General features: G+C 37.2%; 1 protein-coding gene across 5 annotated transcripts in view; it reads left to right on the top strand.

Moving 5' to 3' along the window:
* GOLGA4 (golgin A4) overlaps positions 1 to 19,846 on the top strand; it is a 112,631-nt gene that overhangs the window by 67,764 nt on the left and 25,021 nt on the right. For all 5 annotated transcript variants that reach the window (XM_043441858.1, XM_043441857.1, XM_043441856.1 and 2 more), the window contains 6 exons: positions 4,802 to 4,980; positions 6,996 to 7,124; positions 9,789 to 9,944; positions 11,496 to 15,736; positions 16,588 to 16,709; positions 17,125 to 17,255. In XM_043441858.1, the coding sequence (XP_043297793.1) occupies positions 4,802 to 4,980; positions 6,996 to 7,124; positions 9,789 to 9,944; positions 11,496 to 15,736; positions 16,588 to 16,709; positions 17,125 to 17,255 (4,958 nt within the window). The remainder of the gene's footprint in view (positions 1 to 4,801; positions 4,981 to 6,995; positions 7,125 to 9,788; positions 9,945 to 11,495; positions 15,737 to 16,587; positions 16,710 to 17,124; positions 17,256 to 19,846) is intronic.

Genomic DNA, 19,846 nt, shown 5'->3' with positions numbered 1-19,846 from the left:
TATCATTTTATTTTCATTTATGTAAACTCTAGACCAGTGGTTTCCAAACTTTTTAGGCACAAGGATCTCCTTGTACTCTTTTTTTTTCCTCAATATTTTATTTTATTTTTTTATTTTTTATTCTCCTTGTACTCTTAAAGATTGTTGAGGATTCCAAAGATTTTTTATTATGTGGGTAATATGGATTGGTATTTATTACATTAGAAATTAAAGCTAAGAAATTTTAAAAATAGTTCATTTAAAAATAACAGTTAAAAACCTATTATATGTAGTATAAATGCTTTAATGAAATCTACCTATATTTCCCAAAACACAATTTAGTATGAAGAAAAACCTTATTTTACATCTTTGCTTATCTTATTGTTTGACTTAATAGAAGATAACTGGATTTTCATGCCTCTTTCTACTTTCAGTCTGTTGTGATATGTTAATTTGGTTGAAATATATCAAGAACATCTGCCGTCATGCAGATAAGTATTTGGAAAAAGGAGGGCCTCATAGCTCCTCAGAGGGTCTCAGCACTCTAGGATTTTGAGATCAGACTTGGAAAACTGCTGCTCTAGACTTTTGCTTTTATTCACAAAAGAGGCTTGATGATTGGGTGGGAATTCTGATAAATAAAAACTTTTCATTGTTTTTTTTCTGTTAATTTGCATTTTATTCACTTCGTAGTACTAGCTGGGTTGTTTTTTTTTTTTTTTAAATACCTCATGCATATCCCTTTTGCTGGGATAAAGACATAGGCACTGGCTTACCTACTCATTCTTGATGTTATTATTCAGCTTCTTAGTTAATCCAGAGGTTGCCAGCCTTTCCACTTTTCTGCCTCTTTCCTTATTCCCTGCAGGGGGAATAGAGCGGGTCTTGTTATTTTTGCTGTAAAGTATCTTCCAGGACAGTGCTGCAAAATAGTAATGCTGCCTAGAATCTCAGAATTCTGGCATTTGCTGTCATTAATATGACTGGTTAGGACTTTGAGGGTGGTGCAGGGAAGGATGCTGAAGTGACAAAAGCAAATGCCACAATTGTCCTAGCTTAGCCTGAGGCTTGGTTCTTTTATACTTTGCACCCCCCCGCCAACACCTTATAACTTCAACTGTCTTTGTGAAATACTTCCTTGATATCACCCAGTGCCTAGCATATGCTTGACAGATGGCAAACATCTAATAAATATATGATGAATGAATGGTTGGATTACTGAGCTCATGTAACTCTTAGAGTGAGCATTTGTCCAGTTTTTACCTCCCATGGATGTAAGAGAACCTTGTCTAAGGGGAAAGTGAGGAGCTGGCAGTATAAGGTCTGCCCTGTGTTTTTAACTGATAGAGGACTATTCCTAAGGTAGATTACATTTTCCTAGAAATGTTTTCACAGGTTTTTGTTTGAAAACAAAAATTGCCTGAGATACATTGAATTTTGCTTTGGAAGAACACCATGTGTTCTTGCAAATTTGGCGGCAGTTGGTGCTTAGCCTTCCCGTTGATGCGTGCTGTGGCCACGGTTTCCCCGCGCACTCCTGCATGTTGGCAGAAGGCTCGTCAGCTGGGGCTGATGCACGCTTTCTTTCTCCCCACTCACTCATGTTGTTGGGAATTGGAAGGTAATTATGTAGGCCTTCAGAACATACCTCTTTAGCACTCAACGTTAAAATCCTAGTGTAGATTCCTTTTGGAAAGGGGGGTGGAATTCGCGTTTAGAATATTACAGGCCATGGACTCCGCTTACTGTATCTGGTGGTTGCAGGATCAGAAGGTGAGATGTTTCTGGTTAGTAAGTAGGCTCTCAGCATATCCTCCTTCAGCATCGAAATGGGACTCGTTTTTGGAGGCAGATTTCCTGTAAGGAAGTGGCTTCATTTGTGGAACAGTGTAGAATGTGTTTGAAATAAGTTTTCTGTACATGGATACAGAAAAGTGTTTTACTGGCTCTTTAAAATTTTGTTTTGGGGGGACTTTACGTTTTCATAAAGCACGATGGAGATGGAAAGCAGTGAGTTTTGTATGTCAATCAGAGGTATAGCATGGTGAATTTTGTTGAGAGTTAGAAGCCATCAGTAATTGATTGGTTCAAAAATTCTGGTTTAATAAGGTTTGTCACTGCTCAGCTGAGCCTGATCAATGCCAGCATTCTTAGTTTTAAAGAATAATGACAGGTAAGGATTGTTCCTTAAATCCTGTATAGTTAAGTTGACTTATCATCCAAAGGAAAAGTTGGAGAACTCAGTTCTTACATTTGAATGAAGATGTTGAATTAAAAGTCTCAAAGGTGTCCTTTTAGGTATAAAATTATATGGTTCTTTGACAAGGTGGCAGAGTGTGGGAAGAAAGGATTAAATTTATACGAGAACTTTGGAACCAGATCTGTCCTATGTTAATCATTATATGATGGATAATCAAGTGACTTAGCTGTTTTGGAGTATTAAACACTAAAATTACAATACCATATAGAATGTATTAAAGTTTACTGAGTATGGTTAGGAAGATTAACTTTTGGAAAATTATATCCAAAAGGAACTTTGTGGCATTGATTTTTGTTGTTGTTGATTAAGAAAGTGAGAGCCCTGTATCTATTTTTATACTGTATTGGATTCTGGAATTTAAAAGAAAAGAAGTTTCACTTGGTATTGACTGTGTACAGTTTTGTTTTGCTTAATTGACAGAAGCTTTTCATTTAAAACTCGGTCTTGCTGGAAGAATATCAAAACTATCCTCAGGTTCTCTAGAGCTTGATTTAAGATATTTCTGTGAAGTGCTTAGAAATGCTAAGATACAATCTTATATGCTGAATATTAGCTGTAATGAAAAGATGGTGATGACATCCAAACATTAAAAAATACCATCATTCCTTTTTCCATGTTTTTCTTTCCCAGATGTAAGCCTTCAGCTCAAACTTAAGCAATATGCACCCGGTTACAAGATTCTTTCCTGTAATTGGTCACTTTACTTGACTGGTTTTTAAGAAACAAGGAAACTAATTTCTTATTACTAGCAAGAGATGTTTTTTTATGCTTGACACCAGAATTTATAGTAAAAGAATATCTAAAACAAAGATAGCATATTCCTTTAAATATTTTATTTACCAGCATATTTATGTCTAAGGATTATCATCTTGGTGTTTGCAGGCAAATATCACTGAAGTTGGAGTAGGCATCTTTAAAAATAATTAAACCTAATTAATATGTCATTAAAATTTAGACCTTATTTGAGCTATGGTTTTATACTTTGGGCATATAAAATGATAAGTTGGATAGGTTTTTTTTTTTTTTAATATCAAATGCATGATTGCCAGAGAAGTTTTTTTTTAAGGTAGTAAGCAAAGTTAAGTTGTGTTTCCCCATTGTTAGCAGAATTCCATCTTTCTGTTGCCTTTTTCTATACCTACTATACTTCACCATTAAGAAGATGCTTTAGAATACATGTTTGTCTTTAGGTATGCAGTTTCTTTGTGAAAACCACTATCTGTTAAGTGAAATTGTAGTTAATGAAGGGGCTTTTTTATGCGATATCATCGGTTGAAGTTCCACATTTCTTACACCACTGGAAGTGAAAATACTTCATGTGTCAATGAATTGTCACCCTGAATATTTATTTCTTAAAAGGATTAAAACCCATCTTGAAAGTTGATATTTTATTTATAGTTCTTCTCTTTGGTAAAGGGAAGTCTTCTATTCTTTGAGGACTAAAGAAAATAGTCGAGGATGATAATAGCATTAGGATTTTCATAGGATATTATTCTGTCAGTAGAGAGAGAAGGGGGGAGAGAGAGAAAGTGTGTGTTTACACACATATACAGTGCACACATGCATACACACACACACACACACACATACATGCATGTATACAAACACAAATATATACAAGCTCACATACTCGTGTATTTTCGGTGTCTAGTTACCCAGCTCTGGTACCCATGCTGTCAGACTCTGTTTGATGCTGAGTGATCTGTCCTTAAAGATCTTACTGTTGGAGCCTAGGTGACTGTTTTTGCAGAATCTGTATTCTTACTTATTTCACTCCAAAATTCCCTGCTAGTAGTGCCTTTTTGTACACTTTTTTTTTCCATTTATTTTTATTAGTTGGAGGCTAATTACTTTACAATATTGTAGTGGTTTTGAATCAGGAAAAGATTTCTTACTAGTTAGCCACATTGATTTGAAACTTACATAGGTTTCAAATCAAAATACAGGTTTCATATCAAAATAGTAGTAGGTTTCATATCAAAATACATTGCTTAAATATGTGATTCAGCCAGTAAATGTTTAGGAAAAAAACCCTGCTTTTATTGTATGGTTAAGAGGTTTTTTGTTTTTTTTTAAAAATACGATTAGTCAAAGAATAATTTTTTCATTCTTAAAAATATCCCAGTGAGTATACAATAGTGTTACCTAGTTATTGATAATAGACAAGAACTTGCATAGCAAAGAAGCAATCGCAATTCTATACTACAGAAGTAGGTACAAGTATTCATTTCTATGAATTTACTATCCATAATGACATTTGTGGGGAGAGAGGGGCAAATCTTTAGTTATTTAATATTTTTTCCAACTTTGAGCCTAAGTTCATACAGTATAAGCCATCTTAATATCTGAATCCAAAACTCAGTGACAGATTGCTTTCAGTGACTGGACATTTCTTGTGGCTTTGTTGAACCACTACTCAGATACCTCTTGGCTTTAAACAATGATGAGTTTTTTAACATGTCCTGCTACTGCTGCTCTTAGTTCCCATCAATTGAATGTAAAACACTTTAGCTCAATGATAGTATTTCTTGAGATACTTGTTTTCTGCTGTTTTCATTATAGCTTTTGAGGAACTTGAGAAAGCCCTGAGTACAGCCCAAAAAACAGAAGAAGCACGGAGAAAAATGAAAGCAGAAATGGATGAGCAAATAAAAGCCATTGAAAAAGCAAGTGAGGAGGAACGTATCAGACTTCAACAGGAATTAAGTCGCGTGAAGCAGGAGGTTGTTGATGTCACGAAAGTAAGAATAATTCTAGATTGCAGTGGGTTATAGCAGTTTTGAAACTTAAGTCTTACACTTTTCCTACACTCTCTGCAGTAAAGAAGAGGAAATTTATATTTTAGACCGTATCCATTTCATGATGTTCAGGATATAGGAAAAAAGCACTCTGATAAAGAAATGAATGTGTATCTTTTTGAGTATACTTCCCAGAGATAATCTCTGCATATAATTTCTCTTTTTTTGTTTTCTAACCCTCTCTTTAATTTTTTTTAAAATAAAAGATGGCATGTTATTTTTAATGTTCTGTATTTTGTTTTTCCAAATTAATAATCTGTCTTGGTTGTTGTTCTTTATTATTGAGTTAAGAGTGATGTCCCTTTTGTTTTAAAGATGGCTCAGGATTTCATTTTATGAATAGCTCATAATTTTATCAGTTTTCTGCTGATGGGTAGATATTTAGACTTTCAGTTTTTATTGTTGGAAATTGTGAATATCCTTATCATATTCGCTAACATCTGTTTCTTTAGAATAGATTCCTAGAAGTGGAATATTACTCAGGCAAAAGTTATGTGTATTTTTGATTATTGCCTAGTTGCTACAAGCTTGATGGAGGACCATTTATACTCAAGTATTAGAATATGTTCCCGCCCTGACAAAGATGTTGTTACCTGATTTTTTAAAAATCTTTATGAGCTAAGTTAAAAATGACATCATTATAGTTTTAATATACATATCTCTTACAATATGACAAACATGTTTTTGTATGTTTACAAGGAATTTATAGCTTTCCATTTTGAGTTGCCTGATCAAATCCTGATTCCTTTTCCTCTTGGACTGTTGGACTTTTTCTTACTGATTTCATACTGAAGCTTTTTATTTATAGTAAGAATTAACCCTTAGAGATAGGTATTTTTATCCAAATAATTTTCAATTTGTTGTCTTTATCATTTTTTGTTGTTTTTTTGGGGGAGAGTGATATGCAGAAAAGTTTTCTTTTCCTTAAATGTTAGCAAATTTTTATTCTGCTTTAAGACATTCTCAATTGAGTAAAAAAAAAATTGTTTTTCTCATGTGACATTTTTATGCTTTGATTTTTTATGGTTAAATTTTTGATCCAACTGAAATTTATTTAGTGTGAGGAGTGAGGTAGGGACCCAATCTAAATATTTTCCAGATGACTGCCTAGTAGTCTTCAAATCATTTCTTTCGTAACCTGTGTTTTCCCTTCTGACATGCCATACTACCTTTATTACATACTAAATTATTGTAGTGCTGTGTATGGGTCTTCTGGATTCTCTGCTGTTCCACTACTTTGTCTGACCATATGCTGGTATTACCCTAATACTAGTTTTACCATATGTTCTAGTTTTATATAGTTTTAAATTGTTTTATATATTGTTTTATATTTATATTCTACTGCTTGATAGCCCCTCCTCATTACTCTTAATGTTCAGAAGAGACTGGCTATTATTCCATGTTTATTTTGTCCAGTGGGCCTTCCCTCATTTGCTTGGTAGTTTTATTTGATTTTATTAAATTTTTGAATTTATTTAGGGTGGTTTGACATTTTTATAAGATTTGAGTCTTCCTATTCAAGAAAGAACAAGACCAATACTTAATTAGTAATAGTAGTACATGCCTGGAAAGGTAGGCATAATTAGATGGGTGAAGCCAGGGCACCTTGCCCATGATGGAGTGCCCTTTCTGAGCACATCCTTATTCCCCCTTGCTACGCTTCCCCATCCTGTTTGGTGGGAACATCTTTGTAAGACGTGGAATTGGAGCTTCAGCCCCATAGGATTGACTGTTGAAGCTTCAGCTCTTCATGTCCTAAATGAGGAGCAACACTTTACTGGTTTTTCTTTAAACTCTCAAGAATTTGGTGACTTTTGATTTATGTGGGAAATACGTTCTGATTTTTCCTGTTAGGAATCTGTTAGGTTGATGATTGAACTATAATAAAGTATTGTTTTGTTGTAGAGTGACATGTTTTATCTGGATGTTTCACTTTTAACTATTTGGCTGCTTTTCAGAAATCCTCAGAACAAATTGCTAAATTACAGAAGCTTCATAAAGAGGAGCTGGCTAGCAAAGAGCAGGAACTGACGAAGAAGCTTCAGACTCAAGAAATGGAATTTCGGGAGCAAATGAGAATAGCTCTTGTAAGTACCTACAGTATTTTGTTTTTCCCTCATTATAAAGTTGTCATGCCCTCACCCCTGCCTTCTAGGCTGAGGTCACTCTACTCTCAGCCTTGACCTTTAAGGATGCAGAGAGACTGACTGTAAGGCAGAAATGAGGCTGTCAGAATTTGTTGATTTAGTATTGTCTGAAAATTAAATTTGCTTGTCTAACAGGCTTTCATTAATCAGTGTGTTTGTGGATCGTTCCTCTCGCCCTGGCTGTAGACTGTGATTGGGGGAAATAAAGGGGAGGGTAGGTTAACTGAAGCAGTTGGCCAGCACCTGCATAATTTAGCAAGAATGTCTTGATAGATATCAGATACCAGACCGAATGTATCAGAGCTTAAGGCTCAGAAAGTTTGCTTGAATGCATTTTAAAGAGGACAAAAGGAAAATGACCCAGTTCACAGATGGCACAGTGGTAAAGAATCTGCGTGCCAATGCAGGGGACATGGGAGATTCGGGTTTGATCCCTGGGTTGGGAACATTCCTTGGAGAAACAAGTATTCTTGCCTGGAAAATCCCATGGACAGAATAGCCTGGTGGGCTGCAGTCCATGGGGTCACAGAGTCGGACACGACTGAGCACATACGCAGTTTTCCTTTTAAGTAGACTGATAGCAGTAGTTTTCAATCTATATGATGTTAAAAAAAATAAAGTAAAATAAGAGAAAACTGGCTGAACTAACTAAAACAATAACCAAAAAAGCAAAGATAAGAAAGAGTTGTTGGCATGGTATAATTTGAAAGTTTGAAACAAAAAATATTTTACTTAAATTGTGAAAAGCCTATTTAGGTAAGTTACCTTATGAAGTATTAATGCCAAAAATGTAGCTTATTGTTTTTACATGAAGTTATTATCCATAAGGTAATAGGTATAATTAAAAAATACTTTAAAAAATAAAATAAAAAATACTTTTAAAGGGTGAGAAATAGTTGTTATAATTTTCATCTCCATTCTTTTCCACATTTCTGTTTTCACTCTGGTTTGGACCTGGGGCTCTGAGGCTTTCCAGCAGCTGTGATCCTTGAACTGAGTCAGGGAGTTCTGTAATCTCTGTGGGGCCAGCAGACACATGGATTTACAGTGCTGTTGGCTGAGGTTAGGGGTTTAGTTCATGGTTGTGAAACATACATCTGTATGGGCACATACTTGTATTCTTTGTTGGTCCAAAAAGGATTTGAAGTTGTTTACAACTTTGAGAGTACTTAAAAATTACAACAGGACAGCATAAATTTAAAATAGTAGCATGGAAATTAATGGAACAAAGCGAGACTGGGGACATAAATGAAGCTGGGGATGGTGCTAAAAATGCCTGTCATAAGACCTGCTGTGGGTCTTCATGCTGGAGTAATTGGGGCACTGTAATTGGAGAAGGAAATAGCAACCTACTCCAGTATTCTTGTCTGGAGAATCCCATGGACATAGGAGCCTGGCAGGCTACAGTCCAGGGGGTCACAAAAGAGTTGGGCATGACTGAGCAAGTAACGTACAATTGGGACACTGGACTCTGAACATTGACCTTGTTAATACTGTGTTTTGGGAATCGATAATATCAGACATACTCTGACTAGTGAGCGCAGGACACAAATAACACATGAAGCACACATACCTACGCATGTGCTCGTCCCCTTCCACCCTTCTTCCTACCTAGTTTCTCAAAGAAATTGGTTTGGCATTGAGAGTCAAAATTCTGCAGACTATTAGCATTTCCTTTTTTATATTTATGGGCATAGGTGGCAATGCATTTAGATTATAGTTTATGTTAAACAGTTTAGTATGTTTAAAATGATGTTTCAAAATTGATGTTATAGAAACTAATTTTTTAAAAATCAATCTGCTTATGGTATGGTACAAAATCTTTCCTTAAAGCAGTATACTTCACCAGAGTGAAATGGGCCAGATCTTTTTAAGAACTGTATAGGCTTTTAGAGTTCCTTGATCTAATCCATTTTTTCACATGTAATTTCATTTTGATTAGCTTTTCCATGCAGGGTTCCCTATCATAGTAAGGTATTTCTCACAAATTATATAAATTTACAACCTAAATTTATATAAATTATATAAGTCTATGGCCTAGAGTTGAAATATCAAACTCTAGAGAAGTGGTAGTGACAGTTGTGTGACCTGCACATTCAGTGATATTTTGCAAAGCATTTTAAGTAATGAGTACATAGCAGACACACTTCCCAGGTGGTGCTGGCGGTAAACAGTCCACCTGCCAGTGCTGTAGACGGAAGGGACACAGGTTCAATCCCCTGGGGAAGGGCATGACATCCCACTCCAGTATTCTTGTCTGGAGAGCCCCGTGGACAGAGGACCCTGGCAGGCTACAGTCCCTGGGGTTGCAGAGAGTTGGACATGACTGAAGTGACTTATTTAGCATGCACATGCACAGTAGGGTTACTGGAAACAAAATTTTTCATATTAGTTGTAATTGTGGCAAAGACTGGCCAGACCATACTGGAAAAGGCACTATGCCCTGTTTCTGCAGACCAGAGTGTGAGGAGAGAGAGGTAACAATGCTGCCTACCTCACAGGGCTGGTGTGCAGATCAAATGAAATGAATGATTCCTGTGGCAGTGCTTTGAGAATGCTGAAGATCTACATGGGTCTAAGGTGGTATGATTGTTTTTGGCACAGGAAAAAAGTCAGTCAGAATATTTGAAGATCACTCAAGAAAAAGAACAGCAAGAATCGTTGGCCTTGGAAGAGTTAGAGTTGCAGAAGAAAGCAATCCTCACAGAGAGTGAAAATAAAGTTCGGGACCTTCAACAAGAAGCAGAGACATATAGAACTGTAAGTTTAAACACTATTCAGGGCCCCAGGCTATGGGATTACTTGTATTAATACATGAAAACTCTTTATTATCTCTACAGTCGATATAAAGTTGTAGAGAAGACTTTGTTTTAGATATACATATACGTGCTCTCCTGGAAATGGCAACCCACTCCAGTATTCTTGCTGGGGAATCCCATGGACAGAGGAGCCTGGTGGGCTAGAGCCCATGGGGTTGCAAAGAGTCAGAACACAGCTGAGCGCGCGCACTTACGTACACTCCACTTGTAGGTAGAGCTATTTGTGGGAGTGGTTTGATGCCTGCCTCGTGGTGCTCCGACTCTCTGCCTTCGGTTGACTGTATTTGTCTCTCACTCCGATTCTTTGCCCTCAGTCAGCAGTGCAGCGTCCTTGCTCCACTGCTTACTCATCTTTCATCCTTAGGAAGAGGCCTCCTTTTGTAGGCAGCGCTTGCCCTGACACCTTCTTACCTCTTCACCTTCATCTCATGCCATATCTAGACATACTTCATTTTCTGTTTGTATCAGTTGAGTTACCCTGTTCCTCTACTTTTACATTTAATTTTTCTCCCGTTTTCCCATATTAAAAAATAGTCCTGTGATGAGCAGGTAAGTATGTCTATCTCAGTGTGCACATTTTTAAGGCCCTCTGTTCTTTCCCTTAACAGTGCATGAAATATTTGACTTACTAGAAATAAATTAATACTACTTAGACTTTTTAAAAGCCTTTTTGCTCTGATTTAGACAGTGAAACAGTCTCAGTTCTTACGCATATTTCTAAACTGTCTTACTAGCCCACTTCCAACATTTTGTAAGGTGGCATAGTCAAGGGGAATGGGTACTCAGGAGGCCTACATCTTTCACTTATTAGCTTTATAAATTAATTATACCTTAATTTCCTTACATGACACATGAAGAGGTTGGATCTGATAATTTCTTAACATCATTCCAGTTCTGACATTCCTTGGCTCTGCCTTAATATTAGCTCTTTTTCCTTCAGTCAAGATTGATATTTTCGTGAGATAATAATATTTTTGTATCACTGTTACTTTTTGTAAACTACTTTGGTAAAGTTTAGTAAATTACTTTGGTGTAAGTTCCTTCTTTTTGAAAAACATCTTCTAAGTAATAATTTTTGGTGTAAGAGCCAGATACATTATTTTTCTTTCAAAATTAAATTATAAAAGTGGTAGAATACTATTATAGGCCTTTCTAAAAACAGAAAAAAATACTCCTCTTTCTACCAACAGTTACTGTTACATAGTTTATCGTTTTTTCCCCCACTATCCATTCAGAATGATTTTGAAAAAGATAGTTGAACTAGTTACCCGAATAGAAAGAATCTGGAATTATGAGCTGTGTAAAAAATAGAATCTTTTTTTTTTTTATTACATGATTCCTTTAGGAACTGAGCACAGATTCCTTGTCCTTTCTAGTGTTTGATATGACATGTAAAATTGTTTATCTAAATTGTAATCTTTAAGGAGGTGTAGACATCATGTCGTGTATATTATTGCTAATAAATTAAAAACACATCTGTTTTCATTAACAGAGAATTCTTGAATTAGAAAGTTCTTTGGAAAAAAGCTTGCAAGAAAATAAAAATCAATCAGAAGATTTAACTGTTCATTTGGAAGCTGAAAAAAATAAGCACAATAAAGAAATTACAATCATGGTTGAAAAACACAAGACAGAATTGGAAAGTCTGCAGCATCAGCAGGATAACATTTGGACTGAAAAGCTCCAAGTCTTAAAGCAACAGCATCAGACTGAAATGGAAGAACTTAGAGAAAAGTATGAGCGAGAGAAAGAAACATTGGTGAAAGACAGAGAGACACTCTTTCAGGCCCACATAGAAGAAATGAACGAAAAGACTTTAGAAAAGCTTGATGTGAAGCAAACAGAATTGGAATCACTATCGTCTGAACTGTCGGAAGTATTAAAAACACGTGACAAGCTAGAAGAAGAACTTTCTGTACTAAAGGATCAAGCGGATCGAATGAAGCAGGAATTAGAGGCCAAGCTGGATGAACAGAAAAATCATCACCAACAACAGGTTGACAATATCATTAAAGAACAAGAGATTTCTATCCAGAGAACTGAAAAGGCCTTAAAAGATGAAATTAACCAACTTGGGCTTCTTCTGAAGGAAAAGGACAAGCATTTAAAAGAACATCAGGCCCATGTGGAAAATTTAGAGGCAGACATCAAAAGGTCCGAAGGGGAACTCCAGCAGGCATCGACTAAGCTGGAGCTTTTCCAGTCACTGCAGAATACCACGCATGAGCAGGCTAAAGTCCATGAGGAGCAGCTGGCCCAGTTGCAGCAGAAGTTGTTGAATTTGGAAACAGAAAGAATTCTTCTTACCAAACAGGTAGCTGAAGTTGAAGCTCAAAAGAAAGATGTTTGTGCTGAGTTAGACACTCACAAAATCCAGGTGCAGGATCTACTGCAGAAGCTTGAAAAACAGAATCGTGAAATGGAAGAAAAAGTGAAATCTTTAACCCAACTCTATGAATCCCAACTTAAAGATAACAACACAGAGCAGGAACAGACCAAGCAACTCTTAATGGAAAAGGAAAATGTTATTTTACAAATGAGAGAAGCCCAGAGCAAAGAAATAGAAATACTCAAACAGAAATTATCAGCCAAAGAGGACAGTATTCGTGTTTTGCAAGAGGAATATGAAGCCAAATTTAAAAATCAAGAGAAAAAGATGGAAAAAATTAAGCAGAAAGCAAAGGAGATGCAAGAAATGTTAAAGAAGAAATTGTTGGATCAGGAAGCCAAACTTAAAAAAGAGCTTGAAAATACTGCTCTGGAGCTCAGTCAAAAAGAAAAACAGTTCAATGCCAAAATTTTGGAAATGGCACAGGCTAATTCAGCTGGAATCAATGATGCAGTGTCAAGACTGGAGACAAACCAAAGGGAGCAAATAGAAAGTCTCACCGAGGCACACAGGCGAGAGCTCGATGATGTCATAGCAGCCTGGGAGCGGAAACTTAGTCAGCAAGCTGAAGAACTGCAGGAAAAACATGATATCCAGTTACAGGAGAAAGAACAAGAGGTAGCAGAACTAAAGCAAAAGATGCTCCTATTTGGGTGTGAAAAAGAAGAGATGAGCAAGGAAATGGCATGGCTGAAGGAAGAGGGTGCTAGGCAGGATACCGCGTTAAAGGAATTACAGGGACAGTTGAAGCAGAATGCTGCTCTCAGGGATTCCCTCGCACAGAATGAAGCTAAACTGAAAGCTGAACTTGAAAAGCTGGAGGTTGACTTGAGTGGCTCTCTGAAGGAAAACATTTTTCTTCAAGAGCAAGTAGCTGAACTGAAGGTGCTGGCAGAAAAAGATAGGCTCAAGGTTTTAGAGTTTACTGAGATGCTGAAAACCACAGATGAAGCATTCCAGAGTCTGAAATCTTCACACGACAGCAGTAAGAAAAGCCTAGAGGACAGAAGCCTGGAGTTCAAAAAACTGTCCGAAGAGCTAGCAGTTCAGCTAGACATTTACTCTAAGAAAACCGAAGCCTTACTACAGGCTAAAACAAGTGAGCTCATCGACATCAGCAGTAGTAAAATCAATGCCATTCTCTCTAGAATCTCCCATTGTCAACAGCACACAGCTAAAGTGAAGGAGGCACTACTCAGCAAAACTTGCCAGGTTTCTGAGTTAGAAGCACAACTTAGACAGCTAACAGAAGAGCAAAATATACTAAATAGTTCTTTTCAACATGCTGCACATCAGTTGGAAGAAAAAGAAGGTCAGATTAAGAGCATGAAGGCTGATATTGAAGGTCTTGTCACAGAAAAAGAAGCCTTACAGAAGGAAGGAGGAAATCAGCAACAGGCTGCTTCAGAAAAGGAATCTTGTATCACACAGTTGAAGAAAGAGTTGTCAGAAAACATCAATGCCGTCACTATGATGAAAGAAGAGCTTAAAGAAAAAAAAGCTGAGATCAGCAGTCTTAGTAAACAGCTAGCTGATTTGAATGCTCAGCTTCAGAATAGCATCAGCCTAGCTGAAAAAGAAGCAGCCATCTCATCACTAAGTAAGCGACATGATGAAGCACAGCAGGAATTGCTGGATCAAGTGCGAGATTTATCTTTGAAAGTTGAAACTCTGAGTAAAGAGAAAACGTCTGCTCTGGAGCAGGCAGATCACTTGTCCATCAAATTCTCAGAGTGGAAGAAGAAAGCACAGTCAAGATTTACACAGTACCAAAATACTAGTAAAGAATTGCAGATGCAGCTTGAGTTAAAAACGAAGGAAACCAGTGAAAAGGACGAGCAGTTAACTTTATTGAAGGAGGACCTTGATCAGCAAAAGAAAAGATTTGAGTATTTAAAGGGTGAGATGGAAGATAAGAAGAGTGAGATGGAGAAGAAGGAGTGTAATTTAGAGGCTGAGTTAAAAGCTCTAACAGTGAGAATTGTGGAATTAGAGGAGCATGTTGCTCAGAAAGCAATTGAAATTGAGTCCTTAAATGAAGTGCTTAAAAACCACCATCAACAAAAGGATAGTGAACAGAAAGAACTGATTCAGAAACTCCGGCACATCCAAGAGTTAGGAGAAGAGAAGGACAACAGGGTTAAAGAGGCTGAAGAAAAAGTCTTAAGACTTGAAGAGCAAGCATCTTCCATGAAATCTGAACTTGAATCTGTGAAGAAAGAATTGGAACATGTGAATTCAATTGTGAAAGGCAAAGAAGAGGAGTTAAAAGCATTGGAAGATAGACTTGAGTCAGAAGGTGCTTCGAAATTAGCAGAACTGAAGAAAAAAGCCGAACAAAAGATTGCCGCTATCAAGAAGCAGTTGTCATCGCAAATGGAAGAGAAAGAACAGCAATACAGAAAAGACAGAGAAAGCCATCTGAGTGAGCTAACTACAAAACTTCAAGAAAGAGACAGAGAAATTCACATCTTGCAAGAAAAACTGAAGTCCGCGGAAAGTTCACCACAATCAGAAACGTCAGTTGTACCCAGATTATCGGAAAATGTGGCAGTGTGTACTGAGCAAGAAGAAGCAGATTCCCAAGGCTGTGTGCAGAATGCGTGTGAAGAAAAACTAAGTATTTTACAAAGAAATTTAATTGAAAAGGAAATGTTAGTGCAGAGGCTGGAGCAGGAAAAAGAAGAGACAGTTTCCTCTCATTCTGAAATACAGTGCAAATACCAGGAGCTCTTAATAAAGATAGAACAGGCTGAAGCAAAACAACATGAGGATCGAGTGATGATTAATCAGCTTCAAGAAGAACTTGAAGGAAAAAACAAGAAACACTCCTTGGTTTCTTCCCAGCATTTGGAAGAAGAAGGAGATAAAAATAACACAGGGGCAAAGCAGAACTTGGAAAATGTGGTTGGCAATGTCCAGAAAACGCTCCAGGGGGAGGACTTGACCTGTCAGATCTTGGAGCAAAAAATAAAAGAGCTGGATTCCTGCTTATTGAGAGAGAGGGAAGGTCACAGAGTTGAAATCGAAGCGCTGACCTCAAAACTTGAAAGTTTACAGGCTCTACAACAACAGATGAATGGAAAAAGTAAACCCACAGAAGTTTTGGAAGAAAGTGCTGAAGGAAAGTCCACATCACATGTGGTCCAGCCCAGCTTGCCTAGTAACATGGAGGAGCACAGTGACCTGGAGTTTAAATTAGCAGGGGCGGAGCAGGAGAAGCGGAAGCTGAGCCAGGAGGTGGTTAAACTGCAGAAAGATATTCGAATGCTGCGGAAGGAGCATCAGCAAGAACTGGATATAATAAAGAAAGAGTATGAAAAAGAAATGGAAGAGAAAATCAAGTAAGCTTTTATTTTGTTTATTGACTGTGCTGGGTCTTTGTTGCTGTGTGCAGGCTTTCTCTAGCTGCCGTGAGCAGAGGCTACTCTTCGTTGCGGTGCATGCGCTTCTCATTGTGGTGGCTTCTCTTGTTGTGGCACACGGGGTCTGGGCAAGTGGGCTCAGGAGTTAGTAGTGCATGGGCTAAGTTGCTCAGAGGCATGTGGGTTCTTCCTGGACCAGGGATCAAACCTGTGTCCCCTGCATTGGCAGGTGGGTCTTAACCACTGGACCACCAGAGAAGCCCCAAGTAAGTTTTTTTTTTTCTTTCCAGTATGATTATCTTTAAGGTAATCCTCCCTAATGAAATCTTTTTTGTGTTTTAATACAGTTGAGTTTCATAACCTAAAATTGTTAGTATCAAGCATAAATATAGTAAGTTAAATACTGAAGAGAAATAAAAGCAATTAAATGAGAGAAGCAGTGTTTTTCCATGTCTATTTAAGGGGGAAAAACCCTTTCCTTGCATATGAGGTCATGATTATTAGGTACATAACCCAGTAATTATTTTTTGTTTTATTATTTTTAGTGTTAATGTTGTTATATAATATAGATGTATGTGGTATATATGGTATATGATGTATATGGTCATTTAAAGTGGAAAATGAAAATTCTCAAATCCTCAGGACCATTCCCTAGAGTTAATCATAGTTTACGTAGCCTTCCAGAAGTTTTCTGGGCCTGGAGACACACACATGTGTGCTCACACACACACACCCCCTTAAATATGGTTGGATACACCAGTGAGATCAGACTATATGCACTGCTGTTTTTTTGTATGACAACAATTAGCTCTTCATATTTTGGAACTCAGACAGGAGCAGGAAGATCTTGAGTTGAAGCACAATTCCACATTAAAACAGCTGATGAGAGAGTTTCATACACAGCTTGCACAAAAAGAACAGGAGCTGGAAATGACCATAAAGGAGACCATCGGTAAGTAAACTTTTGAATTCAATAGAAACCAAATCAGAATCAGTCAGCGGTGGCTATTTATAATTTAAGCTTATTCTTTTCACAGTGTGCTAAGTGCTTTATGTAATTATAAACAGGAGAAAAAAAATGATTCTTGCCCAAGAAAGTTCACTGATGGAAACTGTGCTGCCTGAAAGTGACTTGCTTTCAGAGGGAAGGAGCAGGTGGAACAACCTGAAAGAAAGCATTAGCTAATTAATTACCTGATGAAGGCACTTCTGCTCCCTGAGAAGGATACATTTGATCAATTTGATCAGTTGATTTTAATCAAGTTCACTGATAATTTGGAACAAGGGTTCTTATAGATACTGGGATATAGATATTAATTCTTACCTAATATATTTTCTTATATGTGTCCATTTTTTTTATTTATTAGATAAAGCCCAGGAAGTGGAGGCTGAACTTTTAGAAAGCCATCAAGAAGAGACAAATCAGTTATATAAAAAAATTGCAGAGAAAGAAGATGACCTAAAAAGAACCGCCAAAAGATATGAAGAAATCCTTGATGTACCTTATTTTTTCTCTCTCTCTCTCTTGAAATTTAGGTGAAATAGATTTCATGGTAGTGTAAAGAAGATTGGGCTGTCAGATTTCCTGTTTTTCTAATGTAGAGGGGTTTTTTGGGGAGGGGGAGTTCAATATAATTCAAATTAGTGTTTTTCCATTGTTTGCAGATTTATGAGGAGTCTAATTGATTTCTGCTAGGTTTATAGTTTTCTGAACAGTGTCTGCTTACCAGACATACTTGAAGCAACAGTAAGTTAGTAAGGGAAAGAATGGATTTTCTTCTCTTGTCTCCCAGATTCAGATCAAATTGTGAGATCACCAGACTAAGAATTGAGAGCTTGTGTTTAAGACAGTTGGTGTGTGTATGAGCTTAACTGGGATCTTTCCAGGAGGGCCAGTTGACTTTATTTCATCCCTACCCAATTTGCATAGTTTTTGTTGATCTCAAGGGAGAAAAAAGATGAAAAAAAAGAATACATTAGCCAGATGTTTTATATGCAGTTGAAAGATAAATTCAGTATAGTATTTATTCTATTAGTGGTGGATTAGTGTTGTCATTTTTATGTATAAAGATAAGCCATGAATGCTAGTGAGTATTCGGACTTCAGAATATTTTTGAATATAAAACAATGTAAATTATTATTTCTTGGAGTGCAGATTCTTTAGTTACTGTAAGCCTTAGTTCACAGTGTGCTGAGAAACATTTGATAATTAGGAATGGGTAAACCAGAGAATCTTGCCTTAGTCTGGTTGTGGTAGCAGTAGAGGTCTGAGCCAGGAACAGATTCTAGTAATAATTATTTTAAATATAATTGAAAGAGCTGGAATTCTGAAATATGTTACATGAATAGAAACGTTCAGTTCAGTCACTCATTTGCGTCTGACTCCTTGCGACCCCATGGACTGCAGCATGCCAGGCTTCCCTGTCCCATCACCAACTCCCAGAACTTACTTAAACTCATGTCCATAGATTCGGTGATGCCATCCAACCATCTCGTCCTCTGTCGTCCCCTTCTCCTCCTGCCTTCAGTCTTTCCCAGCATCAGGGTCTTTTCCAGTGAGTCAGCTCTTCACATGAGGTGACAAAGTATTGGAGCTTCAGCTTCAGCATCAGTCCTTCCAATGAATATTCAGGGCTGATTTCCTTTAGGATTGACTGGTTGGATCTCCTTGCAGTCCAAGGGGCTCTCAAGAGTCTTCTCCAAGCCCACAGTTCAAAAGAATCAATTCTTTGGTGATTTTTTAATATAGATTTTGAGCTATAGATTTCACTATGAAAGAAAATTTGAATAATTTCACATTTTCTTATACTTCCCTAGAGTATATGTGTGCAAAGCTTTAAAAAATATCATTGTTTCTTGAATGCTTAGAGAATGTTGGGATTGGAAGATACATTAAAGCTAGTTTTAGGTTTACCTTCTGTTTTTTCTTTTTTGGTGGTTTATTTATTTAATTTTTTGCAGAAGGAGAATGAGTTCAGCGTAGTTAAATGATTTCCTTAAAACTACAAAGTGAGTAGTAGAGTGCAGACTCTGTTGGTTTCATGTATTTTATAGAGGCTTCTCTTTCAGAAAGGAACTTGGTGAAGGGAACAGTTATGTGTCATGGAGCTTCACGTGCAGGGGACAGATTGCGCCCGGGCTCTCTGTCTCTCTCTGAGTGTGTGTGTCAGGGGACCATAGCACGAGGTAGACTTTGCAGGTCCCCGCACACCTCTGTGGGTAGAGAGGTCAGTGAACAGGGAGACAGACAGGTGACCTCTGTATGGTTCCTTCTGGAAGATGTGGTGGTTACTAGAAAATAAATGGGCCTCCCAGCTTCAGGCTGGGAGCAGTAGAGCGGTAGAGACAGGAAGTAGAGGATGGGCCCGAGGAGTTGGGTGGACTCTTCCCCAGACCCCTTCCTGTACCTTAGACCAGCACTGTCCCCTCGAAATACAACACAAGCCACAAATAGGATTTAAAATTTTCTAGTATCCGCATTAAATAAAGAAGAATCAGGTGAATTTAATTTTAATAATACAGTAACTGACCCATTATATCCAAGGCATTGTCATTTCAAAATGCAGTCAGTATAAAAATGATATATATATATTATATTTAACGTATTTTATATATATATTAATTCTTTGAGAGTCAGTGTATTTTTGCACGTATAGTCTATCTCAGCGTGGATTAGCCACGTTTCAAGTGCTCATACCTACTATACAGGGTGCCCAGCGACTACTGTATTAGACAATGTGGCCTCAGACTTTCAGTGCCAGCTCCAGGACTGACATGGTAATTAAATCAGCACTCCCCATCCAAACACCCAAATACATACTCTGTCTTGAAGATTTTTTTTTTTAAAGAGTAAATATAACTCAAAAGTATTAGTATTACCAATACTGAGCACACACCATATTGCTTTGATTTTGAGACATATTCTGTTACCATTCTCCCATTTAAAAATTTCCAGAATTGGAGTTTTATATGAGATTTGTATGTATTATGTAGTAGTGTTTTTTCCCTCTATAAAAGCTATTATCAGATTGACGATTTGTCTTAATGATGACATTATAGAATGCTGTATTTTTGTCATCCATTAAAGTT

Source organism: Cervus canadensis, chromosome 22 (genome assembly GCF_019320065.1).
Source record: "Cervus canadensis isolate Bull #8, Minnesota chromosome 22, ASM1932006v1, whole genome shotgun sequence".
Taxonomy (NCBI): domain Eukaryota; kingdom Metazoa; phylum Chordata; class Mammalia; order Artiodactyla; family Cervidae; genus Cervus; species Cervus canadensis.
Note: the sequence above shows the minus strand (reverse complement) of the source record. Positions and strands in the feature narration are given on the sequence as shown.